Below are 19629 nucleotides of genomic sequence, written 5' to 3'. Positions count from 1 at the left end.
TCGTCTGCCTCAATGCTGTGTGAATTATTCAGCGCTTAAACATTTCTGTTTGGAACTTATTTATTTAAATCTCACAAGTAGATCATGTTTATTCATAAAAAAGAAAGTCTCAAATGGAGACCCCGTGTTGAAATGTGAGCAGTTATATCACCGATCAGAAAGATTTTGAAAGGATTCTGCAGAGCTTTAAACTTTAATAATGATGAAATGCACAGCAACATCATATCATCAAAATGTTTTATTTAACGTTCCGTTGAAGTAAACAAGGTTCCTGACGTAAAAACTGAACATTAAAAGAAAATTAGAGAATAAATGAGATATTATGCATTCCTTCATTGGATAAACATCCAGTCTCTACAATGAAAAAAGAATATAACTTAACAAATTAAAAACAGACTATTATTACACGTTTCTTTTTACAGTCTTTAATCGTTTCAAATGTTCTAAAGTGTGCACAAAATACCTTTGTCTGTCAGCGTTCTTTTGAACAACTTTAGTGAAACTCGAGTTACTTTCTCATCTCTTAATTCACCGTAAAGGCCAAAAGACATTCACATGTGATTCAAGGGGGAAAACAAAGGGGAAGGAGATTTCCAAAGCAGATCAGATCATACATTTCCCCATTTTTAATAGGAAATTTACCAAATAAAATGTGCTACAGTGCTCTGCTGAGCAGAAAAACAGGGACATAGTGCTAACTGATATTAAAATCGGGGTTGGGTGCAGTCAGATAAGTGCATACTGCTTTTTCAAAAAGTCTCTTTGGCCTTTCCTTTAAAAAGAAGTAAACATACTTGCTTATTACGACACTCAAAATTGCTCTTTTAATTCTGTAAATGGTGTAAAACTCGACTCTACTGTAAATAACACTGAATCCAACATGGTTTCTTTCCATTTCTTCAACACAACCAAATGCAAAAACCGCAGAACAAACAAAATGAGATTGCTCACTCAATCCGAGATGTGGTAATACTGCTACGCTCTTTCTCTCTCTCTCTCTGTGTGTGTGTGTGTGTGTGTGTGTGTGTATTTTAACATGGAAGTATCTTTTGTACTTCTTGTAAACAGCAATTTGAGAATAATTCTGTCCAGCTGAGAGAGAAAAAGGGGATAAAACATGACTGGCTAAATTATTTTCTGCTTCCATTGAAGTACCTTGTTCTGAAAAAAAGATGGCAACGCGTTGGCTTTCAAGCAGTGATAACAACTTCATAAATATCCCTTTGGGTCCCAGTCCTCGTCTCAAAACAGATACAGAAAAAAAACCTTGAAGTCTGTTTCTATCTTTCTCACTGTGTGTCTGAGAAACGTGGGCGCACGAGAGGAAGCAGAGTTTGAACTTATCTCTCAGCTCACGGCTATTGTTGGCAGGTGACGGTTGAAGTTTTCCAATTTTGGAGACAAAACATTGTTGTAGTCACAGCCACAGGAGATATTAAGACAAAACAAGCACAAATGGCCTTAGGTGGACGACGATGATTGGATCCGAAGGTCATCGGTTGTGAGAGAAGAGTGTATAACGTACACACACACACACACTCCTTTGTCATTTCATCCAACTGTACATTCTCAATCATCTCTCCATCGAGACGCAAGGCACTTTGGTGCGATACAATACAAATTTCTGATTAATATCAAAATAAGTTAACATTGCAAAAGTGTCTCGTTCAGAAATACTGCTGTTTCGTCAACACTTATCCAAAAGGGGAAAAGGAAATGCACAAATTGGTGAACTGAACGAGTGCTGCATTTCACGGCACTTCATTGTACTTATTATAACAAATCAGTACCACAAAGTAATGTAGAATATTCCAAAAGTAGAGGAGCGGGGTCTTCTGTCTGTCTGTGTGTGCGTGCGCGTTAGTATTTGTGGAGGAGAGGCACTTTAACAGTCTTGATCTCAGCTATGTGTGAGGATTTCTGGATGATGCAGCTGGTGGTGGTGGCGGCGGTGGCCGTGTCTTTAGGCTGAGCCAGGTTAGTGAGAGCCATGGCAGCGTTGATCTCCCTCCAGTACGTCTCATCTTTCCTCTGTCCCTTCTCCTTCTGCACACTCCTGTTGACATATCGAACGCTTGTTACTGAAACAAACTGACAGCTTTTTACAAGCTAAACATTTAAGCATACCTTGACTAGACTAATGAGAAAGCATGTGCTTAGAGTTTATAAAGTGAATTTATTTTTAACCGCAGTTCCAAGATGAGCAAATTCTGCTTAAACTCTGAAAGTTTGAGTTCATACTGTAGGATTTTTGAGTTCATATGATGTGCCATTTTATTTATTTCCAAGGTTATCTTGAAATTCTGACTTTTGTTCTGTGAACTGTGCACTGTAAAAAGCAGTGAGTTGAATTTATTTAAAGTTAGTAAACTTATTGCTTTTAAAGCATTACTTGACTTCACTTGAAGCGTGTAAACAGGTGGCCTTCAAATTAAACAAATGAAATGTGCATAATTGTAAAATTAAGCCAGCTTAAAGGGCACCTATTTTACCTTATTTTCAAGATTTAAGAGAAGTCTTTTGTGTCTCCGGAATGTGTTAGTAAAGTTTCAGCTCAGATTATTTAATCTACTTAATGTCTGTCACTGTGCTGATTATCTGACGCAGCAGGAAATATAAAAAAGAGACTTGCTGTCTTTATATCACTCCACTATGACTGTGGACACGCTATACCTACACACAGATCTGTCCGAACAGCTTACAAAAGATGATTTTCATCATAGGTGCCCTTTAAAAGAACAGTCAACTTAACGTTATTCATCATTTTACAAGTTACCTAGTGTTACAGAGTTGTGTTTTACCATTTTTGAATCCATTCAGTGGATCTCCAGCACTTTTAGCTTATTGATTCATTTTCTTTTTGGCTTAGTTCCTTTATTAATGTTGGCTCACCACAGCGGAATGAACCGCCAACTTATCCAGCAAGTTTTACGCAGCGGATGCCCTTCCAGCGGCAATCAATCACTGGGAAACATCCATACACACTCATTTACGCACATACCATTCACTACGGACAATTTAGCCTACCCAATTCACCTATACCACATGTTTTTGGACTTGTGGGGGAAACCGGAGCACCCAGAGGAAACCCAGGCCAACACCACACAGAAATGCCAACTGACCCAGCCGAGACTCGAACCAACGACCTTCTTGCTGTGAGGCGAACGTGCTACCCACTGCACCACCATGCAGCCACTTTAAGCTGTTTAGCATTAGTTTAGCATTAATCATTGAATCAAATCAGAACATTAGCATCTCACTCAAATATCCAAGTAAGAGTTTTGATAATTTGCCTATTTAAAGCTTGACTCTTCTATAGTTTCATAGTGTACTAAGACTGACTGAAATTGAAAAGTCGATATGATGGCTAGGAACTATACTCTCATTATGGCATAATAATCAAGAAATATTGCTGCTCTACTATGGCTGCAGCAGGCACAACAATGTTATTCAGTGCTTGATATTCCCCAATTAGCTAACTAGGTAACAACGCTACATAATATCATTGCGCCTGATGCAACTGTTATACGATAGCAAATTTATTATGATTATTACACTGGAATGACAGTACAGTTCTTAGACATATCAAAGATATGGCTCTCTCTAGCATTCATTCATTTTTCTTTGCCTTAGTCCCTGATTTATCAGGGGTCGCCACAGCAGAATGAACCACCAACTATTCCAGCATTTGTTTTACGCAGCGGATGCCCTTCCACCCGCAATCTAGTACTGGAAATACCAATACACTCTCACATTCACACACAATTCATTACAGCCAATTTAGTTTATTCAATTTACCTATACCTGCGTGTCTTTGGGCTGTGGGGGAAACCGGAGCACCCGGAGGAAACCAACACAAGGAGAAGATGCAAACTCCACACAGAAATGCCAGCTGGGGCTCGGCAAGCGATAATCTTACTGTGAGGTGACAGTGCTAACCACTGAGCCACCCTCTCACTAACATACTATAAGTCAAATCAGCCTACAAATAGCAACTTTTTTTAATTTCGGTCAGTCTTAGTACATGATGTACTACAGAAAAGTAGAAAAATTAGCAAAACCTATTTTGAGCGAGATGGTAATGGCCTAATCCAAGTCAATGATTTATGCTAAGCTAAAAGTGATCCGGCCAAAGCTGGAGATCAGCTTAAAGTATTCAAAAATGATAAAACTCAACTTTAGAGTTAACCTATTTTCAAAAAAAGAGGAGTGTTCCTTTAACAGCTCGGCTTTACTCACTTCTTTAAAGTCAATGTGTTACAGTTAAGGCAATGGGTTTACTCGTTTTTAAGTACAGCAGCTAATTGCTTTTGACAGTGAGTTTAAGGCATATGACAAATTAGCAATGCTAGCTAATGTAATGCACTGTAGTCTTTATCACTGTTTAGGATGCTATAAAAGTTATTTACTCCTCATTCTGTGAAAAGAAACCACATCAGTTCACCAAAGTAAGTTATTTGAACACCCAGTTGATAGTATAATACAAGCATGGAATAGGGGAGAGCAGGGCACAAAGTGACACTTTTTGGTTTTGGTCAAATAATGAACAAAGTAATAAGGTTAGACAAACCATTTGTTTTTTACCAACAACACACAAGCCTCTCCTACAAATGAGCACTGGAATTATGATCGCCGGACCTATGGTTTCTGTGCAATATTGCCAAAAGTGCCAGGAGTAAAAATGTTTCTATTTACCCCACCTGTGGGGCAAGTTGTAACAGACAGGGGGTTATTTGTAACACATGCTTACAAAGGCAGATTTCACACAGTTAATTTAAATTCAGTTTACTTTAAATAGCAGCTATATTTCCTCAGTAGTTGGCTCATTTCTTTTTTTGTTCTACATAGCACAGTATGTTTATTTCTTTATTTGTTTATTGCCCTACTGAAAAAAACAGCTTAAACTAGCCTAGGCTGGTTGGCTGGTTTTAGCTGGTTGACCAGGCTGGTTTTAGAGGGGTTTTGGCCATTTTCAGGCTGATTTCCAGCCATTTCCAGCCTGGTCTTAGCTGGTCAGGCTGGGAGATGACCAAAACCAACTATGTCCAGCTTAAACCAGGCTGGTCAAGCTGGTTTTAGCTGGATTTAGCTGGTCATTTTCCAGCCTGACCAGCTTAGACCAAGCTGGAAATGGCTGGAAACCAGCTTGGAAATGGCCAAAACCCCTGTAAAACCAGCCTGGTCAACCAGCTAAAACCAGCCAACCAGTCTAGGCTGATTTAAGCTGGATTTTTCAGCAGGGTGGATATACACTTTTGAATCTATTTGCATTATTATCCATTTATCCATTATTATACACAGCATTTATTTGCATTATTAGCCATAAAATATATATTTTTTTCTATTGAAACAATATTTACTATTAAAAAATCATTTTATTTAAAAAGTTCTCACCGTTACACTCAAAATCCAAATGATTATTTTGTTAGTTTAATTTGTGTCCAACAGTGTGTGGCTTAATTGCAACACCCTGTTACAACTGACCCCGCTGTGTTGTGTTTTCCTCAAAACTGGCTAGCAGTCACTGTTTCTCTTACATCTTTCAAAATGGTTTTAATCTTTTACCCTAGAAGACGGTGATCACAACAATATAAGATTTTACGTTCATAATTTCACAGATTTTTTTTAAATAAAAAATTATCGAGTATAATAAAAAATACTTTTATGCTGCAAAAATGGTTTCTCCTGTTTCTCATCCAAATTTCACCGAAATTTTTCAATAATCGTCAAGAAGACGTCTGCCGACACTGTGGTGAAAACCTAGAAAGCATGCCATGGTTAACCCTAAGCAAATACCTTAAAACTCTGTGTTACATTTAACCCTGTGTTCCTTTGTGCCCCGCACTCCCCTAAAAGTGTGTTATTTGTATAAGCTAAAACGATTAGCACTTTAGCTTCTCTAGGTATAAATGATCATGTTAAGTCACTGGACAAAAATAATGAATCTAGCTGTTAGCATTTATTTATTTAAATGTCTAGAGATTTCACAAACTATTATTACTGGCCATCATCAAGTAGACTTACTTTAAAACAGAGGTATGTACCAAACTGTCGTTTTGTGTATGGTTACACCAATTAAAGTTAAAAGTAACGCTTTAGACACACTTGACTGAGGTAATTGATGTGTATGCTAGTAGCAGTCATACGCACCTGTCACATTTATTTGATCCATGCTCCACAGTCTCTGTAAACACAAACACAGAACAAAGCCAGTGTCAATAACAAAACACACAGTGGAAGCAGTGGAAGACAGTAAATAAACATTCAGAGTTCTTGTTTATGTGTAGATCTGAGCTACTTGTGTGAATGGAGGAAGACGCTTCACTAACTGAGACTGCGGAAGCTTGTTTCCGTTTGCTCCATTGTGAACAGTGGAATCATCCCAGATGCTTGGCACAGTGATAATGTGCTATTTGTTAAATACAGAGGTCAGCAACACACTTAAGGCTAATTACTTAATGGTAATCACCAGTTCCTCTACCACACACACACACAGACAGTCACACGCACAAGTACTGACAGATTATACTGTATGTCTTCTCAAAAATCATATTGAGATGTGGATTTAGAGGGTAGTTTAATTACCCCACAAACTTGGAGTTTCACTTTTAAAGGGGTGGTAGACATTCTGCATTTGGACACTAATAAAATGACAGAATAACCTCTGTAAATGTTGAAAATAATTCCCAGTGAGAAGCAGTTACCATCTGAATAATGTCTGAGTAATTTATCTTTGTTTATAATGTCTGTGAATTATGTATTTAGATGACAGCATTTCATGTAGAACAGCTTTTCCTGAAAAAAATTCAAACATATCTGACAAAGACTGAAAAAAAGGGTAATTGATTGACAACGATTGGCATGAAGTGTGTTTTGGAATTCTACCTGACACCAATTTGATGAAAGGATCTTATTTTGTTTAAAAAATGTTTTGGAATGATCCATTTCATTCATTCATTTTCTTTTCGGCTTAGTCCCTTTATTAATCTGCGGTCGCCACGGCGGAATGAACCGCCAAATTATCCAGCATATGTTTTACGCAGCGGATGCCCTTTCAGCCAAAACCCATCAATGGGAAACACCCATACACTTCCATTCACACACACACACACACTACAGATGATTTAGCTTACCCAATTCACTTGTACCGCATGTCTTTGGACTGTGGGGGAAACCGGACCACCCGGAGGTAACCCACGCAAACACAGGAAGAACATGCAAACTCTACACAGTAATGCCAACTGACCCAACCGAGGCTCGAACCAGCTACCTTCTTTCTGTGAGATGACAGCGCTACCCACTGCACCACCATGTTGTCCATGATCCATTTCAAATATGTATTCATACATGAAATTGTATCTTAAATAAGAAATTTCAAATGTACTCTTTCGACCACAAAATAAAGCCTAAAGTCCCTTTTAGAGTATGTTACAGTATATGAACTCAAGTTTTTGCAGCTTTATGTCAACTAACCTCATTAGTAGTCTGACATGTATTTTCAAAATAACTTATAGGCTCTGTTTTAACGATTTATAGGTGCAGTCTATTGAGGGTGGTAAAATATGATCGGCGCATGGTCTAGCAGGGTTGTGCTTATTCTCTTAATGAGTTATGGGTAGGCCACACGGAATCTGCATGCGCAGAATTTCGCAGATTTTTAGCCCATCATTGATTCTGTTTATTTACTTGTGTAAATGTGTGTCAATTTATTTTTATTCAGTTTTTTTTATTAATTTCAGTAATAATATTGACTAATATGTAAATGTTAATTGTTTATTCACATTTATATATAATTTATCCACAATAAAGTTTGTGAAGTCATTTTTTGTCTCTTTTAGTAGATATATTATATAGAAGACTTGCTTTGTTTACCAAATAAAGGGGATCTAATTGGATTTGCATTTTAAACATTAAATAAAAGCTAAAAAAGGTATTACTTTTTAGTTCATATATTAAGGTTTTCGTTATGATACTCCCAAAATCATTCCGCATAAATCCGCAGATTTTTAACAAAATGAAAAAACTGAAAGCTTTATTAGCGTGAAAACAGTTAATCAGACCATCTGCGCAAGCATAAAGAACAAGCCTCCTCCATTTGGCGTCTTTACTTTCTCTTTACTTTAACTCTTTACTCCTTTACTTTTGTGGATAAGGAAATAATGGAAACACACTCCACTGAAGGTATCCATTAGCCTACATATTTAATTCCATTTGTTAAGCATAAATATTTGTTTCAAAACTATTTCTAAATTCAGTTCTAATTTCCATCAAACTAATAAATGAACAAAAAAATTAAAATGTGGTCAAAAACTGAGTTATATCCAAACACACGTCCTAATCTTTTGCCCAATATGGTGATGCATACATCTCCAAAACCTGACAGGCGGACAAATCTAAGCTTGTTTTGATTAAAATAAGTATAAATATGCATATAATAAAAAATACTGCTAATAATAATAACATTAAACAAATGCGAATTGTCATTAATACATTGAAAAAAGGCCTTCGACATGAAGGCATGGCGGTAGTGGTTTTTATATTTATGTTGAAAATAATATTCTTTTTACATTTTAATCCTTTACATTTTTTTTCATATGAAAAGATATTTGTGTATTGCTGTACACACTGCGTGTTGTTTGGACCCACAGAGGCCTAACTAATGTGCTCTTTAGTTGATCAATAGCATGTGTATTTCAGTTCCTAAAAAATAGCAACGCACCAACAATGCGCCTAAACACACCTCTACTTTAGACCACCAAGTGGCGCAACTGAAATTTGCATAAAACTCATTGTTGCGCTGGTATAAAAAATAGCAACAAATCATGTCCTACAAGTCTTACCCCTTATTGTGCCAGGTGTATGATAGTGCCCATAGTCCGTAAAATCTTTGTTAGAGAACCGTGATATATTTTCATACAGTGTTTTATGAATAGTCTAATCACTGCTAGTTGAAAAATCTGTCAAAAAAACAATTTTGCATCAATTCTGAGATTTTCGAAATGCATCACTATTCTCGCTTGAATAGATTCTGAGCTTAGTTTTTAACAGCGGATGGCACTGTATGCTTTGCATCCAGTTCCTTAGAAATACAAACAAAATCTTTACACTTGAACTAAAATAATCATTACTAAAGTTAGCAAAGCTTAAAGCAAATTACAAAATTGTTTATAGTGAGCTTTGTTTGTTTATTTTATTCTTGTGATATAAAAGCTAATATACACGACTCAGCCGAATGCACTTCCTTGTGCATTTACTAGCCTAAATCACAATCTGCTGTTAAAAAGCTCAGAATCAATTTAAAAGACAACAGAGATGTATTTTGAAAATCTCTCAATCGATGCAGAATTGATTTCTCTATTCTATTGATTTCTCTATTTCTCTGTTTTTTCACCACAGCTTGAGTTGAAAAGTCACTTTAGTCAACAGAATGTCTAAAAGGAGACCAAAAACTAAAAAAAGATGCCATAGTAAGAACAGTAATGAAGTACTTTACACCTCTGCACACTTCCTTTCTTTTAATATCCAGACCTAACACTGCAATCCTGTAAAATGATTGTGCAGAGATATCTGATATCACAGCAGGCCGATCTCTTACTGGACATGACAGTTATGGTTTAACATGTCTCACACTTTCATCCAGGATGAATTTTACAGACGTTGAATCATTCTCTAAATCCAGATCCATGGTGTCGTTTGTCCAGCGAGTTAAACCTTATGACTTTACTCCGGATGTCTCGGTTCTCTCCCCGGAGGCAGCGTTTTGCATGCGTTCACCTCATCCCATCCTAAACCTTGCGCTCACACACAGCCCTTGGATCCAGAACGGACACTGGAGAGCTGCCCGGACACCTGCAGGGCCAAACAGCACCTAATCATCCCCAACGGCTCGTCTGAGCCTGTGCTATACTTGTTTTTCCTTAAAAACTATTCACATGTGCGCTGAATGGCAACTGGGTGTTGAGGAAAGGCCAGCAGTGGGCCAGTAGCGCCTGAGGCTGATTGAGAAATATCCTGTTGTGCTCCGTGTGTTCTGTAATAGTTTTACATGGCTGAGAACGAGCGCGTTAGTCAGAATAACTCGCTACTCACAGATGTGTTTGGGGTTCAATTAACTGAACCAGAGTGTGGGATTGCAAAACAAGTAGTTCATGTGAAGATGGAGTGATTAGAGAGCCTCCACTGGGAAATCTGGCCTTAATTCGTACAGTCTGAGTTAGATTTTTCTCAATATCTGTCCAAGTGATCCCATAATGTTCCTGTCACGATTTGTAATGTCTTTCCTTTTCTTTGACTGTACTTTTGGGTTAATGGTTTAACTCCACTGGCTATGAGAGTTTTATTGTATTTAGTTTTGGCAGAGCAGGTGCTGTTGCAGGGTGATATACAGGAATATGCTGCTGGGAGCATTTGAGATGTGCTGCTGCTGCTTCATGAAAGGGCATCGATAATCTTGTAGCAGATCAGGTGAAGTGGCAGGAGGAAGAGACTTGCAGAAGTGCTTGTGTTGCTGGACCTTTCATAGCAAACACTGTACCAACTAGTGTTGCATTATATACTGGTACTAGAAAAGCATTGCAGTATCCTGCTGTTGAAAACGGTTTTATTCCTTATTTTATTAGTAGCCTCGCTAAGTAACTGCAATTCTTGTGCTCACTGACACAAAACTGAAGCATGTGAACAGAAAGTGCCTCAAAGATAGAATGTTATTGCCAATTTCACTCTGATTACTGCCATATTGCACTAAAAACACACAAAATTATGTCCAAATGCACATCTTGGGAATATCCTTGTAAATACAGTCAGAAAGTCTTTTGAATGTAAACAGTTTAGATACATTCAACTTGGGCTTTAACACTCGTCAAATGCGGGTAGATTTCAGCTGTGGCGGCTTAGACAGGCACTCCCATTAGCCACTTTGGCTGGTTGAAAATAATTTTTAAACTGCCAGTGCTGGCTCGTCACTAAAAATTTTAGTTTATGATCGTTGATGTTTGTCAATATCCGTGCACATGTGATTTCAGAATCTTGAAGCAGCATAACACACATAAATAATTGTTCGCGCAAACAAAAGAAAACAGGTGAATACAGAATGAGAGGATGATCAGGTTATCTCATCTCACTGGCGAGGGCTTTAGTGTCGTGTGCACCGCTGATGTGATGTGCGCAAGTTTAAAAAAAAAGGGTGTGTGCTCCCGTTTCCTTGTGCAAAGCAACCATGCCTATTAACGGAACTAGTGCGATCGGTTCTCTTTGAAATAGACATTAAATAAAACATTGCTTGTGCACCCACAGCTGCTTTCAAGAGCTTGAGATTTTTTGTAGGCAGCAGTGGCCACATTTGCTTTAACCATTCTTTGAAGAGATTATTAATGGGCCTAACGTTAATCCTGTGCGCGCGATAATACTTTCATTATAGCACACGGAATGTTTTTCACCTGCTTTCTTTTTTGCTGATATGTTTTAATTATCATCCTTTACAATAACATTGCTTTAATAGGAGATTACCTCTCCAATTTGGGACCTTTAGCCTGGAGAAACTACTGTGCATAGTTTTAGATACATGAGAATAATAGCTTTTTTAAGAACAATTATGTTGAATAATAAGCGTATACATCAACATTTAGCTTGTTTTTACATAAAGTTTAATATTCGAGAGGAGCTTCGAGGAACTTCAAGAGGAGCACGGGGTCATGATTGACCCAGCTGGCCCACATTAGCTAATCAGAATGCTCCAATCAAAGGATCTCAAGTGACTATATATATATATATATATATATATATATATATATATATATATATATATATATATATATATGCCCATTTCCTTTCAACAACTATCTTCGTCTGGAAGAAACCCCCATCCTCCCCTTCTTTCACCTTTATCCTGAATGGGCAGCACGTTGGCCCAGTGACTAGCGCTGTTGCCTCACAGTAAGAATACCAATGGCTCCGGGTTCTCGCTGGGCCATCTAGTACTTCGATGCGAAGTTTGCATGTTCTCCCCATGTCTGTGTGTGTCTGTGTCTTGCCGATTCCCTGGTTTCTTCCCACCGTCCAAATATGCTCTATATTATAGACAACATAAGCCTAAGTCTTTTTTCTAAATGTCTTTCTCTCAGGAAATTCACCTTAGCCTCAGCAGCAGAGGAGTTTTGAGATTGACCTCGCCCTGCGAAAGGGAGGTAGCCCTGGGCCCAAGGATCCCTTGAGCCCAGGGCTCTCTCTCCTGGGACAGAATGCCAAACAAGCTATGTTTAAATCATGAGCTAAGTGTGAATTCTTGAAACATTATTTAAAATTTGTGGCAAGGAAATAATTAGTTTGGTGTGGCCCGAGAAAGATAAAACCTTAGTGTTGAGCCCTGAAAAGTCATGTGAAATAAAACCACAGGCCATTTTCTCATGAACATTGAGCAAGGTCATACACAACACACGCAACAAATTAAAACAACAAGGAGAGATGTGGACATAGCACAAAATTTAAATCAAGTAATTTTAGCATGCCAAATTCAAATATATTTTCCAAACAACAAAATTGTGGCTAGTGAAAATAGCAAGTGGCTAGTAACATTGGCAAACTGCCACAGTGGCTGGTGATCAAAACAGTTAATGTCAAGCCCTGCATTCAACCATTCAGATACTGTCATTTATGTGGGTCTGCACAGCTCTTAAAGTGACTATCATAGACACACGATTGACCTGTGTCACTGGCATGTGATTTATTAACTTAATAAATGAATTACAGTTTAAATAAAATACAGGACAGTATCATGCTGGTCAAAGAGGTTTCAGCTTTTCACAGGTCATGTATTATTCACTTAGCTGTCTGCTGTTTTTGTGGTGTGGTATCAGTACAATATCTGTATGTGATATACTAACAAGGTAAGTCATCATTTTTATATTGTGGCAACACTACCCCGCAAGCATTTTTTGTTTTTAAAAGATGTCTAACAGATGTCTAATAGAAGTCTAAACATAGTCGTCTTGGATAAAACAAGGCTAAATTTGGGCTGTCAGTGAAAATCTAATATTCGTCTAAGAATAGGCCAAAACTAGACTAGTCATCAAATAAAAAGAAATGAACGACACATGTAAAGTCTGTCTAATCGGTCTATTTGACGACTATTAGTCTAGTTTTGGGCTTTTCTTAGATGTCTATTAGATTTTCACTGACAGCCCAAGTTTAGCCTTGTTTTAGCCAAGCTGTCTACATATAGATGTCTATTAGTCATCTATTAAACACAAAATTGTTTACAGGGTAATACCAACTTTTAAAATATTGGGCGAGCCAGCTCATTGACAGCAGAATTAATCTGTCTGGTCTGAATCTGATTTCTCTCAGTGTCAGCAGGTTCACTCTGCTGATGTTTTTCAGGCACACGTGGTGTACAGTATGTAGCCTTGTATCCATTTTCTCTTTTTGTATCTTTCTGTATGCTTGTCTGTTCTCTGTTGTAGATAAGCTCCTGCTCTCTGAGGCCTTTGTGATTTGCTATTCTCAGTGCGCTTGATACAAACAACAAACCAAGATCTGTGTTTTGTCAAACGCAGGTATTCAGTCCTTAGCTGCACATGCCATTAAACCTTGAAGTTATTACACTTTTTTTCCCCAGCAGCATTCAACAATTCCAAGTTTACTCTTTACTCAGCCTCGTAACTGTCTTTTCTGTCTCTGACACCTTCATTTATCAACAGTATGATAACACAAACAACACAGACTGCTTAGACACTGCTTCTGTTCAAATTTTGGGTTGCTTTCCTAAAATTACCAGCTCTAGGATTTGATGTGAATTTTATTTGGAAGCCATTCAGATAGTGTGATGGAGCTGATGCTTTTGTCTGACATTATTATCGCAGTTACAGTAGCTCTGCTTTGTTTTTTTGGCATTTGTACGACTGGTTTCTACTGACAACCACCAGTATAAGAAATAAAGACCAAAACAGTCTGTCATCTCTCGCTCCTAAATCATGGGCGGTAATGGTATCTAATCTTAACTTGAATAACATGAATCTCTTGATGGCCAGGAATAGTAGATGAGAAGGAAGGGAATGAAGTCATTAGACAAGGGAATATAAGAATTAAGAGAAATTGACCTATTATTACGGTTCAGAAATTTAGCACATTTACACACAACCAATATGATCCCTGTTTTTATGTTTCTGAATTATTATATTTACATTTTTTGTAGTCACAATTTCTCCTTAAAAGCCCAAAATGCTTATTACATTTTTTTTTTTGTATTTTACATTTAAGAGATTTTAAAGGAATAGTTCATTCTGTCATCATTTACTCACCCTTTATTTGTTTGAAATCTACACTATCTAACAAAACTCTTGTTGTTGATCCCAGTTGTAAGAGCAACAAATAACAACTTGACTTCTAGTTGATCATTAGGAAAAGTGGCAGAAGGTAGATTTTTGTAGAAGACCTATTGGAACCCGCATGGACTCAAGATTCTCATAGAAATCAGTCAAGTTTGGTAAAGGAAAAATCATGGTTTGGAGTTACATTCAGTACAGAGGCATGCGAGAGATCTGTGGAGTGGATGGCAACATCAACAGCCTGAGGTATCAAGATATTTGTGCTGCCCATTACATAACAAACCACAAGAGAGGGCAAATTCTTCAGCAGGATAGCGCTCCTTATCATACTTCAGCCTCCACATCAAAGTTTCTGAAACTTGTCCTCATTTGTAAGTCGCTTTGGATAAAAGCGTCTGCTAAATGACTAAATGTAAATGTAAATGAAAGCAAAGAAGGTCCCGGATTGGCCAGCCCAGTCACCAGACATGAACATTATTGAGCATGTTTGGGGTAAGATGAAGTAGGAGGCTTTGAAGATGAATCCAAAGAATCCACTTTCTTTTCCATTCCAGATGACTTTATTAATAAGTTATTTGAGTCATTGCAGAGATGTATGGATGCAGTCCTCCAAGCTCATGGGAGTCATACACAATATTAATTCTTTTTCCATGACTTTATATTCTATACTGTACATTATTTGTGTGACAAGACTTTTGTCTAAGCAAAGTCAGACCTTACTGTCTTAATTAAATTATTAAAAATCAAGGCATAATCATATTTTTGGGGGTAAAATAAGCATAATCTAGAGGCCGAACTATTTTTTAAATGGATTAATACCACTGATAGACAAAAAAATCATGTTGATTGATTAGATGTGAAATAAGTCTCCTATGTACTGTTGTGCGTCTTTGCTATATGTCCATGAATTTGTATGGGAGGGAGAGGGTGTGTGTATGGTTTTTGTAAACATTAAAACTTAATAATTCTTGCTTATTTTACTGTTTTATGCTGTCAGGATCTTTGTAATAACTGAAATCATTTGGTGGAATGGAAATGTAATTCAGTCAAGACCTTCCTGGCACCACTCTAGTTGCACATTTCCTGAAAAATCATCATGATGTTTGGATTTTATTATTTTGTTGCTGCATACTGACTCAAACCGAAAGCATGTTCAGTGCATTCTAATACTGTCCCTTATGCTGATCTGATATCTTCAGCAGTGTTAGGGGGGCTTGTCTGCATGCAGCATTAAGTGACCCTCTTTAGGGAGCAGACTGTGTCTCTGCTCTCTCCCCCAGGAAAACTCTCAGCTGAAAATTGGACGCAGACCCAGTGCAATTTCCAAATGCTGCTGCCTAAAACATCTAAAACTCAGATTTTCAAAAACAACGGCTGTGCCAAAGAAATTATAAATCCTCTATAAATCATAATGTGCTAGTTGTAACTATTTTCTGGTATTTTTTTTTATTCGTTTTCGCAGCATTTGCTACTGAGCAGGTCCGTTTTGACATGGCTCTGTTAGCAGTGAGTTGGGCTACTGATGATGCCAAAAAGGCCTGATGGATTGAAAATAGCCCAGCGCTTTTACCATCACCACAGGAAATGGGAAGAGAAAGAAAAGAGCAGAAATAAGTGTTAAAAAGGAGACGTATAGCTCTGCCAGCTACTGATAGATGTCAGACCAGCAAACACCTGGCGCAGATGTATGGTCTCCGTACACTACTCACTGTCGCCACATGCTTTCATTTAGCCAGACAAGTAAATACAAACACACGGCACTCTATATTGCTTAAAATAGATGGATTTTAGGTGGAGCTAGGCAAGTGGAGAGGTTAAGAGGAAGAAACTAAAGTATAAAATCAGAGCAGTTGATATGAGAGTGCCTGCAGAGTGCACAAGGCATATATTTAGTTATAACCAGTGTTGGGGAAAGTTACTCTTGAAAGTAGTGCAATACAATTACAAGTTACTTAGTTACTTTTTATGGAAAGTAATGCGTTATATATTACTTTTTAGTTATTTTTGCATTACTTTTTCTTACCTGGCTGAGGTTTGATCTCTTTTAGAACTTGCAGGTGTTTTTACACCTTTTTATAGAGAAGCTCTGCATTTAACAACCACCTATATAACCTACACCTTCATTTTCCTTTAAAAAATGTAGGATAAAATGATATTTTGAGAACTTTCTGAGCCCAGAGCTATACATGCTGTTTATACTGATTAATGAAAGCATGTAATGTGTGTGCTTCTTCTCTACGTTTTGTGTTATTAGTTGATTAAATTCACTGTCCATTGAGATAAAGACTGCAATAAAGCGTTAGAGTAATAACATGAACTGATTTATGGCAAAAACAGATTTAAAACTTTTAAAATGTTTAATAACACAATGAACAGCAAGAGGATAATAAAAAACATCCACAAATCAAAATAAATCTTTGAGCGTTACACATTGAATAAATTGCTTCACGTGGCCTTAACAAATGTGTAAATTGTTTCCCAAAAGAGAAAAAAATCTTACTATATTACAAAACGTAGTGGCTTCTACAGTAACGTTTGTTTTTAACCGGATCTTCTAAGTGAACCTGTCGAACCAGTTCATTAAATTGAATGGAGTTGTTGTGAAACCGTTTGCGGCTTCAGTAAGTACTAACATACGGGATACTCCCTCTGACTTAAAATAAACCAATATCCTGAGTTATTCAGTTTCTAGAACAGTACACGGACTCATCTGAGGTGAAAAAAAGAGACCTGATGATGATGATGAGTGTGAGCCGACTGTCTATTCCCTCGCAGCACACTTTCTCGTTGAGTGTATGATTCAGCCTAAGGTCATTTTTATTCCGCAATATATTTTGTAAAAGCCAATTACGCAAGGTAAAAAGTAACTTGTGTTACATTTTTTTTAAAGTAACTCAAATAACAATCCTTATTTTTAAAAGTAATGCATTACTTGTTACTTTAGAAAAGTAATATTATTACATAACGCACGTTACATATAACGTGTTACCCCCAAAACTGATCATAACAATATTGGAGAAACAACATTGCTGTTTTAGTTTTTCTTTCAAGTATTCTTTTCAAAATGATCTATTATTAAAATTCCTAATAGTAATAGTAATAAATGCTGACACTGTCATGTTGTCTTGCATTTAGAGGTGGGTGGCCAGCCTGACCTCACGAGGAAACGTAACTATCTTACGTTTTGTCAGTTTAGTGGCTAATTCGTACAAGTTCAGTCATTTGAAAATGTACGAATTTGGCGCTAAACCCAACCGTTACTGAGGGATGAGCAAATCGTACTAAATTGTATGAATGTGATCGTATGAATGCATATGAATTAGCCACTAAATCAAAAAGTTATGAATTGCCGTGAGATCATGTTGGGGTGCCTGATGTTTAAGAACACAATCATGTTTGATGATTATGAAAGGTAATTATACAAACTCATTTTGATAATTGACTATATATATACATAAAAAACAACAACATTTGAGATGATCAGATTGAGCATCTTTTAAAACAATATCCCATTTCGATGGGCATTGTAGAAATTGATTTATATTGATTAAAATCATTTTACTGATTAAAAAAAATCTTAACTTAACGTATCGTAGTGTGCCTGAAAATAGGAATCTATTGAATAGTGGTGTTTTTTAACTTAATAATCCAGGTCTGTGTGATTCAAAACAAAGCCTTTAGTTGTTTAAAAAGATTGTAAAACTGTTTAAATGACATAAGGGTGAGTAAATAATGAATACTCTTTGATGAATCTTTCCTTTAAAGAGACACACACATACTGGATGAAGAAAATCCACCAACACACACCAGAAACACTCCAAGAGATGATATCAAAATCTGCTTTTCCTTCAAGCAGAAATAAAAGTAGACATTTGAGTCGATTATTTGAAAGCATTATCAGGCCAATCCTCTCACCCTGGACTGGGGTCAGTACCATAATCAAGAGTATCTGCTAGAGATTACTCAAAGAGAGCAAACTTCTCATTGTCTAACACAAAGAACACGTTGATCTGTCCCTGGATTGTGAACATTTGCAGAAACATAAAAACAACAAAAAAAAAGCTGTACATAATACTGTACATAAGCAGTAGACTGTAAAAACGCTGGGTTTCTACAGAATTCCTTCATGTTGTCCCAAAATAAATCGATTAAGTTAATTCAATTGTTATACAAATTTATGTAGACTGCACATAAAGCAATTAAGTTGTCCCTGCCAAAAAAACTAAAGAATTCTATTGGTTCAACTCATATTAAATAAGGAGTTGGAACAAGCAGCAAAGAAAAGTAATTATTTAAATGTATATTGGACGAGTGGGTAAAATACTTCAGACAGGTCTGTTTCTGTGCAAACTGTCAATGATCAGTCACAACGGAGACAAACTGTCATCATGGTTGGAATGTCAGAGCAGACCATGGCTGGAAATATACCTCCATCCAACCGTTCATTCTTTCTTTTGATCGTCCATCTATCAGCTGAGTGAACTGAAGTGACAAATGGAATCTGGGCAACATGTCATGGATCTTTGGCTATTGAGACGAAGACGAGAATGGAAAAGATGTCAGCGTCAATCTGTGGTGAATGAATGTGGCACATACTGCTTCAAAATCACAGAGAAACATCCCAGCATGTAGAAGAAAGAGGGACAGTTACAATTCAACAAATTAGCAGACATCAGAAAAAGACGCATGATGAATTTGTCACGTTTATAATGTAACAACCGGAGTCTGCTGTGTGGTTCTCAAACCCCTGGCCAGAATCTAGGCCTGTTTTTACTGGTTTATAAAATAGCACTCACATCTTTCACAGCCTTTCCTCAAGGAGAGGAAAATTGGTTCTGTCCAAAGCAGACAGACATCAGTTCTTGGAGTCTCGTTTTTACTCAGGACGTCCAACGTGTGCATGAGAAAAATGAACGCTGTTCTTTAATAATGTCACTGAAGGCCTGTGAATGATGTTAAGATGAGGTTGGCATGTGTGTCGTCTCAGCTTTGCCAGCTCTACCCTCACTCATCTGTTTCTTTTTCGAGTTTCTGTCTCTTCAGGTCATTCTTGAGATAAATCCATCTCAAACGGGCTGAGTTTGTCTTCTGGTTTGCTTCCATTTTTCTCACTGTTTCCTGTGATCATCATTTCTGTTCTGTTTCTCTCTTTAACTCGTCTTTGACGTTCACAGTTTTTTTTTTTAAGCCAATGTCTTGGTTCTTGTTTTCCCATTGCCTTCCCAGATCATACTTTTGGTTGAGGTTTCATTCACTGCAATGGCCTCGTCTTTAAACAGCAGCTCAATTACTGACTCTGTTCTTCCAT

The 19629-nt window shown here is 37.3% G+C and overlaps 1 protein-coding gene across 1 annotated transcript in view; it reads right to left on the bottom strand.

The window, feature by feature from the left end:
* Positions 1-1525: 1525 nt before the first annotated feature.
* Positions 1526-19629, bottom strand: part of mkxa (mohawk homeobox a) — a 48642-nt gene continuing 30538 nt past the window's right edge. The window contains exons 6-7 of the mRNA XM_056469899.1: positions 6151-6184; positions 1526-2056 (exon numbers count right to left, since the gene is read on the bottom strand). Coding sequence (XP_056325874.1) covers positions 1861-2056; positions 6151-6184 — 230 coding nt within the window. The 3' untranslated portion in view covers positions 1526-1860. The remainder of the gene's footprint in view (positions 2057-6150; positions 6185-19629) is intronic.

Source organism: Danio aesculapii, chromosome 12 (assembly GCF_903798145.1).
Source record: "Danio aesculapii chromosome 12, fDanAes4.1, whole genome shotgun sequence".
NCBI classification, from domain to species: Eukaryota; Metazoa; Chordata; class Actinopteri; order Cypriniformes; family Danionidae; genus Danio; species Danio aesculapii.
Note: the sequence above shows the minus strand (reverse complement) of the source record. Positions and strands in the feature narration are given on the sequence as shown.